This window comes from Canis lupus, chromosome 32 (assembly GCF_011100685.1).
Source record: "Canis lupus familiaris isolate Mischka breed German Shepherd chromosome 32, alternate assembly UU_Cfam_GSD_1.0, whole genome shotgun sequence".
In the NCBI taxonomy this organism is placed as follows: domain Eukaryota; kingdom Metazoa; phylum Chordata; class Mammalia; order Carnivora; family Canidae; genus Canis; species Canis lupus.
The window spans coordinates 19,729,760-19,746,935 of NC_049253.1; the positions used below are offsets into that span (position 1 = coordinate 19,729,760).

Sequence of the window (17,176 nt, forward strand, 5' to 3'; positions counted from 1 at the left end):
ATAAATAATCTTTAAAACACAACAACAACAAAAAAGAAACACACCCCAAAACAGTAACTCCTTATTACCTCTCCTTACCGCCAGCCCCTACAAGCCTCGGAATAGATGAAGTGCCCACCATGCTGTGGGGAATGTAAAAAAGAATGAGACAGTTTTCACACTGCCTTCCTTAGTATATACTATGAGGAAGTGACTCTTAAGAGAGAAAGAAAAAGAAATTGGGATGGTGGTTAATATGAGCTTTCTTGTGTTACAATTTTAATTCTGAGTAACACTCAGCTCTGTCACTGGCCAACCTACTACTCTAGATTCATGGTTGGTTACATATTCACTATAGTTTCTATATTTGTTGTTTGAGAGAAATCTTTTTTTTTTTTTTTTATTTTTTTTTTTTGTTTGTTTGAGAGAAATCTAAATAAGAGGCACAGGTTGTGCTAGTCTTTGAAATACCACTTCAATATGATAGGGTTTTATTGACAACAATGTGTTATTAACAGTAGGATAGGGCGAGAATTATAGGAAGAAAGGATGGAAAGATGGGAAGGGAAGGAGGAAGATAGATTTTCTTGACCTAGTTGATGGTAGTAAAGGGTAGAAATATGTGTGTTGGAGAGGGGAGGTTTCTTATAAGCCCAGGGAATATAATCACAGAAATTAGGAGAGTTAAAGGATAAAATATTATTAACTAAATAATGAGAAGGCAAGATTAAGGGAATAAAGGGAGATAGGAAAACTGAAGATTATGATATTCTTGAAGTGGTTCTACTTTTTATATATAATTATAATCTTTGTGGTCAGAAATTATGATTTTGTAACTGTTAATTTTATACACAATGAATTAGAAAACGTAGTATCTACTTTAAATGTAATCATTTCCATGTAGGATAATGTTGCCATTGAATAAATGAAAAATATGTTTCAGTCAGATATAATATTCTTTTCAAGCAAGCCATGTCTACTTTTGTAGAGTCATTCCTCTTTGGAAATGCTATACAACTGTTCTAAATTAAATTAGAATTCAGGTACTTGGAACACAGAAAGACAACTCTTTTTATAATAGAAAATATAATAAAAATTTTTAAATAGTTCAATATAGGATAATTATATAAAGTTATATAAAGTGTGTCTAGATAATGCTGTAAATTTATTAAAATTCAACACTATGTTATGATAGTTTTATATGGTAGCTTTACAGAAAGATTATATTATCCAATTTGTTATACTTCTTATAACTGCATTTCAATTAAAACACTTAGCAATTTCCTTGTTCTTTTTGAAATATTTTGAAACCCATTAGTGTGTCAGTGACTTGGCACTGCTCTCTAATTGCAATAGATATCAAGTGATAAAAATTGATTTTTTTGTACCTTACTTTGAAGAGTCAGCATTGGTTACCTGAATATATTATAATTCCTTTAAAATATTAATCCATGTTGCTTAAAGTTTTCATTTCTGAGTTTGGGATTAGATGTGCAGTTTTTTTTCACTAAAGAATGATTTGTATTGTATTGAAATATGGAATTCTAAGAAATGTTATAATATTAAAAATCTGTTTTAAAAATCTACCTTTTATACATAAAGCTAAATTATACCAACATAGGTTCAGTGTATCCACATTTACCCATTTTGAGTATCATATAATTTTTATTTTAAATATATTAAAGTAATAATGAAAATAACAAATTTATATTTCCAGGAAACAATGAAACCTTAAATCTTGTGGCTTTACCTACTAATAAAAAATTACTACATTAAAAATATTATAGAAAAGTACACAGATTATTAGTTTATATCTCAGTGCATTTTTATAAATTGAACTGGCCATGTAACCATTATCAAATGAAGAAACAGAACATTAAAAGCATCCTTAACCCCTCCCCTAACTCTCTCCTAGTCATTAATCATTATTCTGGCTTCTGTCACCATTGCTTTATTTTCACTATTTTCAACTTGTGTAAATTGAGTAATAAGGTTATTTTGTGTATACCTTCTTTCATTCAACCTTATGATTTATGGCCTATAAACTATATTGTCTCAGGTGACAATCATTAGTTCATTCTCAACATAGGAATGTGTCATAAGGGCTCCTGGGTGGCTCAGTCAGTTATGCATCTGACTCTTGGTTTCAGCTTAGGTCATGGTCTCATGGGTTAAGGGAATGAGCCCTGGATAAGGCACCACACTCAAAGGGGAGTCTTTTTTTTTTTTTTTTTTCTTTAAGATTTTATTTATTCCTGAGAGACACAGAGAGAGACACAGAGACATAGGCAGACAGAGAGATGCAGGCTCCATGCAGGAAGCCCGATGTGGGACTCAATTCCAGGAATCCGAGATCATGCCGCAGATGCTCAACCACTGAGCCACCCGAGCTTCCTGTCAATGGGGGGGTCTTCTTGGTATTATCTCCCTCTTCCTCTGTTTCTCCCTGCTGTCTTCTGTGCTCTTTCTTTCTCTCTCTCTCTCACTCTTTCTAAAATAAAATAAATATTTTTAAAAAGAACATATTACAATTTCTTTATCCATCTTAACTCATCTTACTACTGATGGAAATTTGGGTTGTTTCCAATTTAGTGCTTTTATGAGTACTGTTAATAGTGAATATTGTACATATATTTTTGGTGCATATAAATATACATTTCTCTTCATTTATATACCTAGGAGTGGAGTTTATGGGTCATAGTATCTGATGGATGTTCAGTTTTAATAGGATCTTGCCCAACAGTCTTTCCAAGTGGATATAATGACTTACAGTCCCACCAGTAATGTATGAGAGTTGCAATTGTTTCCCTATCTCACCAACCTGTGGTGTTGTCAGTCTTTTTCATTTTACCCTTTCTGGTTTTGGAGTATTTCATTGATGCTTTATTATTTATTTTTATGATGACTAATGAAATTTAATACTTTTCATATGTTCTTTGGTCATTTGGATTTTTTTTTTGAGCATGCCTTCCCATGTCTCTTTTCTATTTATCTATTAGATTATTTTTATTATTGATTAGTAGTTCTTAATATATTATGGTTATATTTGGTAGTTATACACAGTGTAAATACTCTCACTTTATCTCATCACTTAGGCATTTTATTATCTTATCACAATAAGAATTAGGATGATTACAGTACAATTTTATATATATGTATATTACATATGCACATATATACATACATATATATATATATGTTTTTATTTAAATTCCAGTTAGTTAACATACAGTGTAATGTTAGTTTCAGGTGTACAATTTAGCAGTTCAACACTTACATGGCACACCTGGTGCTCATCATGACAAGTGCCCTCCTTAATCCCCATCATCTAACTAACCCATTCCCCCTACACATCTCACCTTTGGTAACCATCAGTTTGTTCTCTATAGTTTACAGTCTGCCTTTTGGTTTTCCTCTCTCTTCCTCTTTGGAAGTTACTCATTATTGCTGTAATGCCTTTAGACTAGTTGAATTTTATGATATATACATTTCACACAATTAGCAAAGTAATCTTTCTATAAATGTAGCAGTATGAATTTATGAATTTAGTTTTAGTTCTAAAGGTTACTATCGATAAACAAACTTGTAGATTTGATACACGTCTATATTTTTTTAAAGGTTTTTAAAAAATTTTTATTTATTTATGATAGTCACAGAGAGAGAGAGAGAGGGGCAGAGACATAGGCAGAGGGAGAAGCAGGCTCCATGCACCGGTAGCCCGATGTGGGATTCGATCCTGGGTCTCCAGGATCGCGCCCTGGGCCAAAGGCAGGTGCTAAACCGCTGCGCCACCCAGGGATCCCCCACATGTCTATATTTTAAGAAGGAATTCACACAAGTATTTTAAGGTGCAAAATAAGTGTATTTGCCCATAAAAGAGAATAGGTTGCTGTTTATTGAGAACTTCTTGCAGAAATACTTTTTTGTATGATTACTATCTTGATAATGTCACAGCAGTTCTTTTTATGTGATTCATAATCATGATAGTAGTAGAGGCATTGAAGTTTGACTAATCTTTCTTAATTGACTATAGTAAGAAAAAATAAGATTGCATATTAGTAAAAAAAATTAGAAAGAAAACTATCAACTTGAGATTCAATGTGATATAAACTATATTTCATAGAGATTATATGTATTCTAAAGTGTCTTTGACTTTGACAACTTTAAAATTGCATTCAGTACTGGGCAGAAAAATGGAGGTACATAAAATCATAACATCAGTGTAGTGTATGAAGTAGAGATAATAGTTGTACTCTTAGCCATTTTATTTTGCTATAAATGAAATTCATTGTTCAGCATGACCTTCTGAACTGTGTTTTCCAGTCAAGTTATTTTGTAAAGATTAAATTAAATTCATTGCAGGGTACATGCTTTCAGAGATTGTAACAATTCCTCTCTGTTTGAACTATACTGTGAATTTTTTTAGTGTAGGAAAAAGTTCAGAGAGACAGTTTTCCATCTCACTGCACTTTTTAGAATGGTTCTCATATCTCAACCACAAGGTTTATTAAATACAAATTGAAGTGAACTTATGTCAGTAAGAAATAATGAAAACACACCTTCAGTGGTCTGCTTTGCCTTTTCAGAGTACAAGCATAAATTGTACTTCAGGTTACTTAGAGATTATGCAAAAGCGTGGTTGAATTTTAGTAACTGTTCTATTTAGAATATTATGAATGCTAAACAACTAATTGTTATAAATTATAGGTTCAATAGACAGAATAATGCTTTCTCACCTCGCCCTCCTTCAGGATGCCTATGCCTTAATCTCCAGAACCTGTGAATATATGTTAATGTTATGTGGCAAATGGATTTTACAGATGGAATTAAAGGATGTTCATCAGGTTACCTTAAATTAGGGAGAGTATCTTGTATTAATTCTGGTGAGCTGGATCTAATCACATTGGCCCTTAAAATCGGAAAAAGAAAGCAGAAGTGTCAGTGAGAGATGCAACAGAGAAAGAGGAAGAGGAGTGAGTTAAAATGTGAGAAGGTTTCTACTTTTCCCTGCTGGCACTGAGATGGAAGATGGAGGATTTGATGGCTCAGGAAACTGAGAATACATGCAGGCTCAGGAAGCTGAGAATGACCTGTAGATACCAGCCAGCAAGGAAATGGGGGCTCTTACATCTGTATGGAACTGATTTCTGGCAAAAATCTGAATGTTTTTTGAAACACATTCTCCTCTAGAGACTTCATAAAGGAATGCATGTCTGCAGACACTTTCATTTTGGCCTTGTGAGAGAGAAGCAAGAAATAATCCAAGCTCACCAGACTTCTGATCTAAAGAACTGTGAGATAATATTTTTGCATTATTTTAAGCCACCAAATCTGTGGTAACTTCTTCAACAATAGAAAACTAATAAAATTGGCAATATTTTTATTCTAAAATAAGAGACCTCTTCTAGAAATCTCATCATATAAAATAAATTGAAGTGATAAAGAAAATATCGTATACTCTTTCTGAATTTTATCCCTGCATCCCTTTCTATTTCTTTACATTCATTATGTTTGTAACTTTTCCTTTCTTTTTTAAAACAATGACTGGTGGAAAAAAAGTGAATAATCTAGGATGTGTGGTGAATTTGTAAATACTGAAAACTCTATTTAAAAAATCAAACAAAGAATTATCCAAAAAAGAAATCAAGAAAACAATCTCATTTACAATAGCATAGAAAATGATAAAATACTTAGGAATTAACTTAACCAAAAATGTGTACACTGAAAACTATGAGACACTGATGAAAGAATTGAAGAAAACAAAAATAAGTGGAACGAGATGATGTTTTCCTGGATTCAAAGTATTAATATTGTACAAATGTCCATACTACCCAAAGGTAATATATAGATAGTATAATTATAGTATTATCTATAATTCATTGCAACCTCTATCAAAATTTCAATGACATTTTCACAGAAATAGAGAAAAACAATTTTAAAATTCATATGAACCTCCCTCTCCCCAAAAAAGATCCTGAATAGCCAAAGTATTTGTGAGAAAGAACAAAACTGGAGTTTTTCAGGTCTCTTAACTATTACAAAGCTATAGTAATTAAAAGAGTATGGTACTGGCATGAAAACAGACAACATGACATTTTCACAGAAATAGAGAAAAACAATTTTAAAATTCATATGAACCCCCCTCTCCCCAAAAAAGATCCTGAATAGCCAAAGTATTTGTAAGAAAGAACAAAACTGGAGGTTTCCTGGTCTCTTAACTATTACAAAGCTATAGTAATTAAAAGAGTATGGTACTGGCATGAAAACAGACAATACAGCCTAATGGAACAGAATAGAGGGCCCAGAAATAAGCCCACACATAAATAGTTACCTCATCTATGGCAAGGGTACCAAGAATATACAATGGAGAAAACAGTCTCTTCAGTAGATGGCACTCAGAAAACTGGACATCCACATGCAAAAGAATGAAGCTGGACTACTATCTTATACCATACACACAAGTTAACTCAGAATGGATCAAAGACTTTATTGCAAAACCTAAAACTATAAAATCCTAGAAGAAAACATAGGTGAAAATCTCCCTAATGTTCATCTCGGCAATGAGTTTTTCGATTTACACTGAAAAGCACAGGCAACAAAAACAAAGACAAGTTAGGACGACATCACTAAAATGCTTCAGCACAGCAAAAAACAATCCACAAAGTGAAAAGGCAGGCTATGGAAGGGGAGAAAATATTTGTGAACAATTATCTGATAAGGGGTTAATATTTAAAGCACATAAGGAACATTTTTTCTACAATTCAACAGCAAAAAACTAATGACCCAATTTAAAAATGGGCAAAGAACCTGAATAGACATTTTTACAAAGAAAATATACAGATGGATAACAGGCACATGAAAACATGCTCAATGTCACAAATCACCAGGAAAATGCAAATCAAATTCACGAGATACTACCTCACACTGGTAGGGTGGTTTTTATCAAAAAGACAAGAGATAACAAATGTCAGCAAGAGTATAGAGAGAAGAGAACCCTGTTCACTGTTGGTGAGACTGTAAATTTAGCCATTATGGGAAAATAGTATAGAGGTTTCTAAAAAAAATTACAAATAGAGCTAGTAATATCATCCAGCAATATTACTGATGGATATGTATCTAAAACAAATGAAATTAGTGTCTCAAAGAGATATCTATATTCTCATGTCATTCCAGCATTACTCATAATGGCCAAGATATGGAAACAACCTAAGTGTTCATTGACAGATGAATCGATAAGGAAAATTTGGTATACATATAGAGTGGAATATTATTCAACTATAAAAAAGAAGTAAATCCTGATATTTGCAACAATGTGGATGAACCTTGAAGACATTACACTAAATGAAAGAAGCCAGACAGTGAAAGACAAGTACCATATGATATCACTTGTATGTGAAATCCTAAAAAGTTAAACTCAGAATCAGATTATAGAATGTGGTTGTTAGGGGCTGGGACAGGGCAAAATGAGAGAGGAAGGTCAAAGAGTATAAACTTCTAGTTATAAGATGCATAAGTTCTGGGCATCTAACATACAGCATGGTGACTATATTTAATAATATTGTATCATTTACTTGAAATTTGCTAAGAGTAAAAATCTTAAATGTTCTCATCACACCAAAATAAATAAATAAATAAATAAATAAATAAATAAATAAATAAATAAAACTATATGAGGCAATGATGAGCTTGATTATGGTAATCATTTCACTATATATATGTATATATAACCATCATGTTTTATCTTAAATATATGTAATTTTTATTTGTTGATTACACCTCAATAAAGCAAAATAAATTAGATAATACAATTTCTGCAGCAATAAGCCTGGGGGAATTTAACTGCTTAGGAAATCTAGCATGTTTGATTAAAGTCTGGTGTTAATGAGCCCCAAATCACCCGCTAAATTCCTTTGAAGTTCAGCTCCTTTTTTCATAGATGGAAATTCAGTTACTTGAACACAATAGATCCTATTTCTGCTTCCATTAAACTTCTCTGGGTACAGACAATTGAGTCACAATTGGGCTGGAATCTGGGTAAGGCAATGTAAACCATCATTTTTTAAAACCCAGCAAAAAATACACCCTACTATGGATATATTAATGATACTTTTACCTAAGTGAAGCGTAGTGGGGGCCTAAGCAGTGTTGAGTGTCACACAGTAGCACAGAATGTGTTTAGAAATATATGTTGAAATAAAGCAAAACTTGGAAGCTTTAATTCATTAAGAATCTTAATTCCCTAATGTCTTGGTTCACTTTGTCACTTCAATTTTTATGCTGTTCAGATAAAACATAGCCATATTCTCCAAAATTTAAATTGAAAACATCCTCTATAACTCTAGTTATGTTATTGTCATGGTATCCATCAGGAGTATTAAAGAGAGAAGCTTACTTAATCTAATAGCTAGTTACATGTCACCCTGCATCTTCACACCTGCAACTCTGAGAATCTCCAGTAGTCAGTCCTCTTTGTGTATTTCTGTAATTATCTTTCCTAGACCCTTTGCTGTGGAAAAGTTTATACATCCAGTCAGAAAATTGTATGAGTTAGAGATAAGAAAACAAAAGTGAGATTTCTTTATTTCGTGTGTTGCATCATAAAAATCTCTTACTAACTGGATGTTTTATCAAAGTCTGCAGAGTAGCTTAGTTAATCAAACTACCTGAATGATAAAGTCTTTGTTTTTTCCTATTTATTTATGCAGAGACTACTCAGTTTCCTTAGACAAAGTGAATATAAAGGAAATTTCACTTTTTTTCCCCTCTCATAACTGCTTAAATTTTGGAAAGAGATAGATACTCATTAATTTTAGTTAATTAATCAATTTATTTATTTATCCCCCAAATGCACTGAACACTTTGTTCCTGGTGTGCTTTGTTAGGTGCCAGATTATAATGAGCAAATGTAGACAAGACTCCTGCCTACATGGGGTTTACACTCTAGAGGGAGTGATAGAAACTAAACAGAGTCAAAGATATAAATGTGAAGTCATATGTTACTATTAAGGCTGACAACTTTAAAAAAAAATTCCTTTTTGAACTTTTCACGTAAGCTTGACTTTCAGGCTTTTCATGGTTGGAATTCTGTTACTTAAGTGGATAATCACTCATTTCTTAGATGTCTGAAATTCTTACATATTTAGAGATAAGAAAAGACTAACAAGGAGAAAATGGAAAGAAAAGAGTTAGAAAAAAATAGCCTTTTTGAACTTTTCACGTAAGCCTGACTTTCAGGCTTTTCATAGTTGGAATTCTGTTACTTAAGTGGATAATCACTCATTTCTTTTAACATGAGTATTTTTTTTTATTTTTATTTATTTATGATAGTCACACACACAGAGAGAGAGAGAGAGGCAGAGACACAGGCAGAGGGAGAAGCAGGCTCCATGCACAGAGAACCCGATGTGGGATTCAATCCCGGGTCTCCAGGATCGCGCCCTGGGCCAAAGGCAGGCGCTAACCCGCTGCGCCACCCAGGGAACCCTGCTGCCCTTGCAAAGTCCAGTATCTTAGTGTAATGGGCATAACCCTAGCTTGTTTCATCCAGTTTGTCATAGATTAGCTAACATTTTAAAAAATATTTTATTTATTTATTCATGAGAGACAGAGAAAGAGAGGCAGAAACATAGGCAGAGGGAGAAGCAGGCTCCCCAAAATGAGCCTGATGTGGGACTCAATCCCAGACCCCAGGATCATGCCCTAGGCCAAGATAGATGCTCAACCTCTGAGCCACCCAGGTGTCCCGATTAGCTAACATTTTATACATTAATCTTTTTTAGTAGTGGTTTAAAAGACAACAGTTTTGGTAATTTTCACGGTTAAAAATCCTTTGAAAACTTTTAAAAACTTTACTATTTTTTTTAAAAACTTAGTAAAAGCGAATTTACCAAGAAATTGTGAGGCTTAGTTTTATTTTTGTATTGTAGTTCTTATGTTATCATCCATCTTTTGAGAATTTGAAAAGTAATAAAATTTGAATATGGTGGATATATAGTACTTATATTTGGTCCTGACAGATGTAATGATAGTGTAGAATGTGGATTAAATAAGAGTATAACAATTGTAAAATGATTTTAACTAGCTAATGGAAACCAAATAGTCTTGAAAAGGGAGGCTGAAATTATCTTTATTATTATTTTTTTTAATGTTCAGCTTTGGAAAATTTTATGCCTGAGTTAATGAATGCTATATGTGTTAGGATACCTTTTTCATTACATTTTAATTACCATAAGAATTCAGGGAACTGATACATGACTATTTCACTTTAGGATGTGATATATTTTATTTGAATGCTATAATCAAAATAACTAAAATGTTGGGCATGCCTCTTCTTTTAATTCTCTCCCTTACTCTGTGAGACAGGTGTTATTTTCTTCATTTTATTAATTTAGAAAATAGTAATGTAGCTAGTAACTAGCAGCTTCAAGATTAGAACTCAGCTCTCTCTTGACTCCAAAATCAATGATTTTTCTCCTATACTATACTGCAGTGAGCTGTTTTTAATGTTTATATTAGAAAGGATAGAAAGTTTGAAACTTAACAAAATATGGATAATTAATAATGAAACAAAAGACTACTTATTTTTAAAAAGTTAATAGGACAGGTAAATAGACTAAGATACAAGGGATGTGTACAACAAAATCTAACCACATTTCTATATATTCACAATAAAGTTTTAAAAATAGAATTAATAAGAAAATCCCTGTGTCACATCAGAGATTAAAAAGTTTAAAAAATTTAAATTTAAAAAATTAAAAAGTTTAAAAAGATTAAAAAAGATTACAGATTCTCTGCACATTAAATGAATAATAATAATTTTTTTAAAAAAAACTTTGTACCAAAGAATTTTTGACAATATAGATGAAATGGACTAATTTCTTAAAAGATGTAAATTACCAAAATTGTCTCAAGAAGAAAGCAAAACCTGAATAGTTCAGTTCTGTGTTACTAAAGAAATCGAATTCTTAATTAAAAATCTTCTGACCCGAAAATATCAGGCACAAACATTTAAGAAGCAAAAAATAGACATCCTACAGAAACTTTCCTAGAAAATGGAAAAGATGGGAATGTTATTTATCTTTTCTATGAAGACAGCATGTCCTGGGTAACAAAGATATACAAATGTATTTCAATATAAGAAAACTACCCATTAGTATCCCTCATGAATACAGACACAGAAATCTTTAAGAAAATATTATTGAATTGAATTTTGCTGTATGTTTTACTCTCTTTGTAAAGTTTATGCCCCTTGAATTTTCTCTTTGCAACTGCAAGCAGTTAGTCATGGCATTTTTCTCATCTAAAACATTTCTCTTCCTAAGAGACGTCTGGTGCCAGGTGGGGGAAAATATTTTTGTTGTTGTTGGTTTTGTTTTGCTCTTGTGTTATATTTTTTTCTTAACTCTGATGCATATATTTTGCTTTTGCCCTTCTCCCATTTTCTCCTTTACATTTATCTTTGTCATAACCACCATAAAAAAAGAGGTTCATTTTCTTATTCCAGTTGTCAGCTATTCATTTGAATGAACACAAACCCATAAAATATAATATTTATTACAAATTACAGTATAACATGAAATGTAAAATGCTTGGAAAAACTTACACAGTGACTTAACATCATTCTTTTTGTGGTGATAAGAGTAATCTGTAGTAGTACACTTTAAGGAGAAACTCATAGAAAACACTTAACGTGGTACTCTGATGTATTCAATTTTTACACTGTAATAAACAAATGACTTGGACTTGCCTTTCATAATATCTATTATTTAGGGTAATATATACTGCTAGATGAGCAATTTTCAAACATGCTAAGCTTTGTTTTTACCTAATTATCATTGATTAAAAAAAACTTCTTGGAAAAGTATATAATTTAACACAACAATTACAATCTACTTTAAAGACTAGTAAAATTATGCTGCTTGTATTTATTTTAAAATATATACATGTTTTTCGGTCCCAGGTTTTAGCACACAAACAAAAGAGAATAAGAAAGAAAAGATATATATTTTTGTTATCTAGGATGGTTATAGCAGAATACAAGACCTTTGTAGTGCCTTTTTTTTCACATGCAAAAAAGTTTTTAAATCTTTGATCAGAAAATTGGAAAGCATGTCAGACAGAGTTCATTGGAAAATATTTTTATAGAAGATTGTCCTTTTGAAGTAGTACAGAAAGATTACATTAGAATAATTTTATCATAATATAGATGTAATTCACATAAGACTTACTCATTTCCCCTTTGTTGTTTGCAATTATATTTATGGTTTTAAAAAATAACATTATCCTCCATCATAGTGTTATCTGACATTTTAGTAGTTTTTATGACTCATTGCATGAAATGACATAATAAAGAGCAAAATTTCCCTGTCTTGTGTATTTCTCTTTGGTATTTATAATGATTAATATTGTAAATATTATCATGGTGCTATCTCATTTGTTTTCTGTGATAGAGAGTAAAGTCAACTATGAGCATCTAGGAGGAAGAAAGTTAATCATTCATATTTTGGAACGATTGATAGAAACGTTGGCTAATTGCATTCCTTCAAATGTGTTATTAGAAGTATCTATAAAATTAGTTCACATATTACAGAACAGTATTTCTAAGGCCATATATATAATTTGAATTAAAATGATAAACAGAGATGGGGTGGAATGAACTATAACAAAATTTTCATTCATGAGCACTTTATGATAGTTAAGAATGTAACTGGTGAACTGTTAAATAAGAAGTTGTATTTGATAGGCATCTAGGTCAGAGTTGACGGAATGCCTTGTCATGAAGAAGAATTGAACAAATTGCTTTTATCAGTTTTAGTCACCTTTGATCCAAGTGAAAGAAAAAGAGAGCTGATTCTTGTGAATTTTATCTATGCAGGTTAAAGGCTTTGGACACATCTTGAAATTATGTACCATGGAATTGTAGAATCTTTAAATTAGACAGGACTTTATATATCATCTGATCTAATCTCTGCTTACAAATCAGGAATGTGAGAGCCCAAGAGTTAAGGGATGTTCAACCATTACATAGCTGGTGAGAGAGAAAGCCAAGACTGAAATCTAGGCTTCTCAATATTTAGTCTAATGGCATTTCCCCCCACTATGGACTTTCTGGAGGAAAAAAGTATATATGTGTATATATATTAGTAAATATTTTTATTTTCTCTTTTTCAGCTGCTATATTATGGATACAAACAATAAAACAGGGTATATAATAATTCAATTTTTTTCTCTAAGGAAATATAGTTAAATAAGTATATCCATAAAACAACCAACAAGGGTACTTTATAGATTATTTGTTAACTTATTGTATAGTTCTCTTTAATTACTGTCAATTGAATATATAAGTCCAAATTACTTGAACTAGAGAAAACATTATTTCCTTTGTTAATTTTTAGTATTTTTTCTTTTTAACGTTATAATAATATTAATAACATAAATCATCAAATAATAAGTCAAGAAGAGAGAGCAGAGCCAAGATCCAGCTATATATTCCTACTGGTTCAATATAGAACTGCATTTAAATTATTTATAGTTGGTTTATAAGGGACAGACAAATATTTGGTGATGATGAATAAAAACTTTATTGGCAAGCATTTTGATGTCTTAATTTCTCTAGTGATTTTTTTTTCTGATGTTCAATGTCACAACATCCCTATAGCAACAAAGCATCATTATTTAAATCACTAGTAGTGTAATGTTATTATCATACATAATTGGCAGAGACTATTTTTAATAGTGAATCAAGAAAATTTGGTTCAGAAAAGTAGCAGACAGTCCTTTAGTAAAAATGGAGTTTCTGACACATAGGAAATTACCCAAACTATTTTATGCAATTAAAGTTTCATTTTACAAGTAAGGATAGGGCATAGAGGGAGCACATAATCCTCATCTTTGATAGCTTTTAAAGGCAGAAAATCGATAGATTGAGGTTGAATATGAGAGGCATAATATGAAAAATAAAGGAGAATGGTTAATCCACTATGAATAAAAACTGAAGAGAGATCATTTCTACTCTAGTTAAAATAAGTATTAGGGCCAATAGTATTTAGTCTAACGAAAAGTAGAGTAGAGAAGTTAACTAATATCTTTTTAGTTAATGAAAAGATAGAAGTTAACAGTACACTTTACATTTGATTGTAAAACCAACCAAGGAGTAGCTCTTATATGCAGAAAGTAGGAAAATAAAAACTTTATTGATTTTACAATCCTTTCTGTGGGTCCCTAGAACTTATATATATAAGCACATGGAATAGCAACATGGCTGGGAAAACCTTGTGTAGGACCAGGAAATGCATTGTTTTACTAACAGCAGGGGCCATATGGGATATCTCTAATAGGAACTGGGATCTTTTGACTCAGTGTTTTGCTACCCAAGAGACATGATTAGATTGCCCCTGGACTCAGTTTTTAAGCAAGATCCGACTGGGACCTTTCAGTTTGATTTAAAAGAAAAGACTATTTTGTGGTATAATTTTGGCTAAAAAATGACAAGGAGAAACTGACAATTCTGAATAGGCAGTTATTACAGTTTAACTGTAACCCGTGGGGTCAACAGTGCTTCCTCTTTGGCCAAATGTGAACATTTGAAATAAATTTTGTTAAATTTATTCCTGGTTCAGTTCTCCAATGTGAGGTGAGTTGTGATCATCCTCTAACCTTTATTTACTGAGCTCTCATATAATGATGGTGATTAAGTATAATGACCTTACCTTATATCTGTAATAGTACTTAATAGTGTTCAGAGCACTGGGGAAAAACAGATTTTTTAATTCTTAAACTTGCGAGGTAGGCAGCATAAATTGGACATTTTTCTCCTATTATTCTGAAAATTAATAAATGGAAAAACCAGCACCATTTTCTAGGATTTTTTGGCATGCACCCCAGTGCTTTTTTAGTTTCACTTTGTTGCCTCTCTAAATCCCACTATATTGAAAAATAACAATAATAAAGAACACTTATCTTCTGGAGATATTTCAGAGATCATTTTATATTCCATCTATTTAATTTTATTAAATAGTAGATATTATAGGCTTTAATGCTTTTAGTTTTTATTGTTATTGAAGTACAGTTGACACACAATGTTACATTAGTTTCAAGTGTATGGCTTTAATGTTTTTAAATATGCTCATCTTCCCTATAGGGAAAAGTCCTTCTGGCCATATATCCAACTGAAAATTCTCCCAATATTAACTGTCACTTCTACAAACTTTGGAGATCTCATCTTTGTTCTTATTCCTCTAATCCATTCATCTCCCTATAATATTTTGTTTAGAAATCAGTCTCTTTACTGTTGCTGGCATCAAAGAAAATTTAATGGTAACAAAATTAAGAATAATGGGGATAGGAAATCAGGCGAATGAGACTAAATGAGTAAACATGGAGAGGAAACAATGCATTGGCTAAGGGAACAGACTTTGGAACCAAACTCCCAGAATCAAATCTCAGCTCTGACACTTATAAGTTACATGACCAGGGGCAGGTTATTGCCCAAGAAATTGTTACTCAATTTTCTCATCTCTAAATGGGATGATATTAGTTCTACCTTATAGGATAAATTTTTTTTCTTATAGGATAAATTTAACAATGCTCATAGTTATATGTATGCATGTACAAATGCACACACACACACAAGTATATGTGTGGATATACACATATACAATATGTATATATATATAAATATGAGAGTCCTTAATTTTTTATTTTCACTAAAATAAAATAATAAACCCGGCATTCCCAAAATTGAAAATCTCAGTGATATTTTGCATATCTTAAAATAGTAACTATCACTTATGATTCCCTTACCATATTGTGCTCACTATAAATTTAAAGACTCTTCCTTTCCTAAAGGCTTAGTGAGACTTTGAGAATTCATTTTGCATTATTGTAAATAATATGAATATCAAGGGCCATTTTATTCTGTGTCTGGTCTCCAACCTGCTATTTAGAGTCACTGTGATTTTATTGTTCCCATAGTATCCACTAGAATATGAATTCTGTGAAGGTAGGGATGCATCTCTCTTGTTTGCTATTGTATACTCAGTCACCTAGTGTAGTTCTTGATGCATAACAGGGGAATAAATAAATGATTGCCTTTTGTTTTTATCTTTCCCTTCATTTCTGTCAATTTCTCTTTATACCAAAGTGCTGTTCTCCAAGGACTGTATTTACTCTTTCTCTTTTTGTTCCCAATAATTTCTCCATTTTTTTCTCTGTCATATGCTTTATAGCCTTTCTATTTATCAACCTTTTTATTATAAGATGATAGATAGGATGGACTACTTACATTTCAGTATTCCTTGAAATCCAATTCAGAGCAGTAATGTATCCAGATAAAAGATTACAAACTTAGTAATCCATTCTCGTTATATGTAACCATTGTCCAAGTTTGGACACCATTATGTGGGACATATGGGAAGACTGCTTCAAGTAGAGACAGACGGATGATGCTCTTTGCTCCTTCCATTTCATCTTCTCCCCTCAGAGCTCCGGTAGCCATTTTTCTCCCTGGAGTAATATGTGACTTTGAAGTGAAAAGATAGGTTCCACGTCTGGCTGGAGAGGAAGATGGGAAGGAGCTGGGTTCCTCTCTAGTGTTGAATCAACACTCTGATGATAGCCTTGCTGATTTCTCTTCTTTGTGGAAAGAGATAAAACTTACATTTCTTTTGGGTTTTCAGTGTATTTGAGAATACCCAAGTAGAACTTTTTCTTTCAGGCTTATGGCCTAACTAAGTAAAATTAAATGATTGCAAAATAAATAAATGCTGAAAGATTTATTTTATTTAATGTATGGAGCTAATACATTTTACAAAATATTTTACAAAAGTTATCATGATATTAATACTCAAGTACTCTTTTTGTTAATTTATTTAAATTTCTATAAGCGTTGTTGAAAAGGGATATATTTTTCCTAAAGTTGTCTAGCTAATAAGCTCTATGTAACAGGGATGTTGACTGTCGGTCTATTCACTATTTATTTAAATAGTTGAGAATTATTAACAATTGTTTTATATATAATGTTACAAATTGAACAATCATCATTTTCTCTTGCAGCAATAAATATACAATTACAACTGAATGATAGAATTTGAACATTTAATACACATAGGGAATTTTACTTAAAGTTATTTTTGGAATACTTACCTATATTTGAGAGTGACTATTCAGATATTAATAATACATCTTAATGATATGTATG

General features: G+C 31.7%; 1 protein-coding gene across 34 annotated transcripts in view; it reads left to right on the forward strand.

Moving 5' to 3' along the window:
* The window catches only part of STPG2 (sperm tail PG-rich repeat containing 2), a 531,806-nt gene that overhangs the window by 240,987 nt on the left and 273,643 nt on the right, over positions 1-17,176 (forward strand). Inside the window, exons 12-13 of one of the 34 annotated variants that reach the window (XR_005382826.1) lie at positions 5,170-5,272; positions 7,153-7,171. The exons of 31 other annotated variants lie outside the window; for them this stretch is intronic. Coding sequence is in view for 2 of the 3 variants with exons in the window: in XM_038582093.1 (XP_038438021.1) it covers positions 7,153-7,271 (119 nt within the window). In the remaining variant the exon portion in view is untranslated. Of the gene's footprint in view, positions 1-5,169; positions 5,383-7,152; positions 7,555-17,176 lie in introns of those variants that run through there. 2 more of the 34 variants (XM_038582093.1, XM_038582096.1) reach the window with 2 other exon arrangements.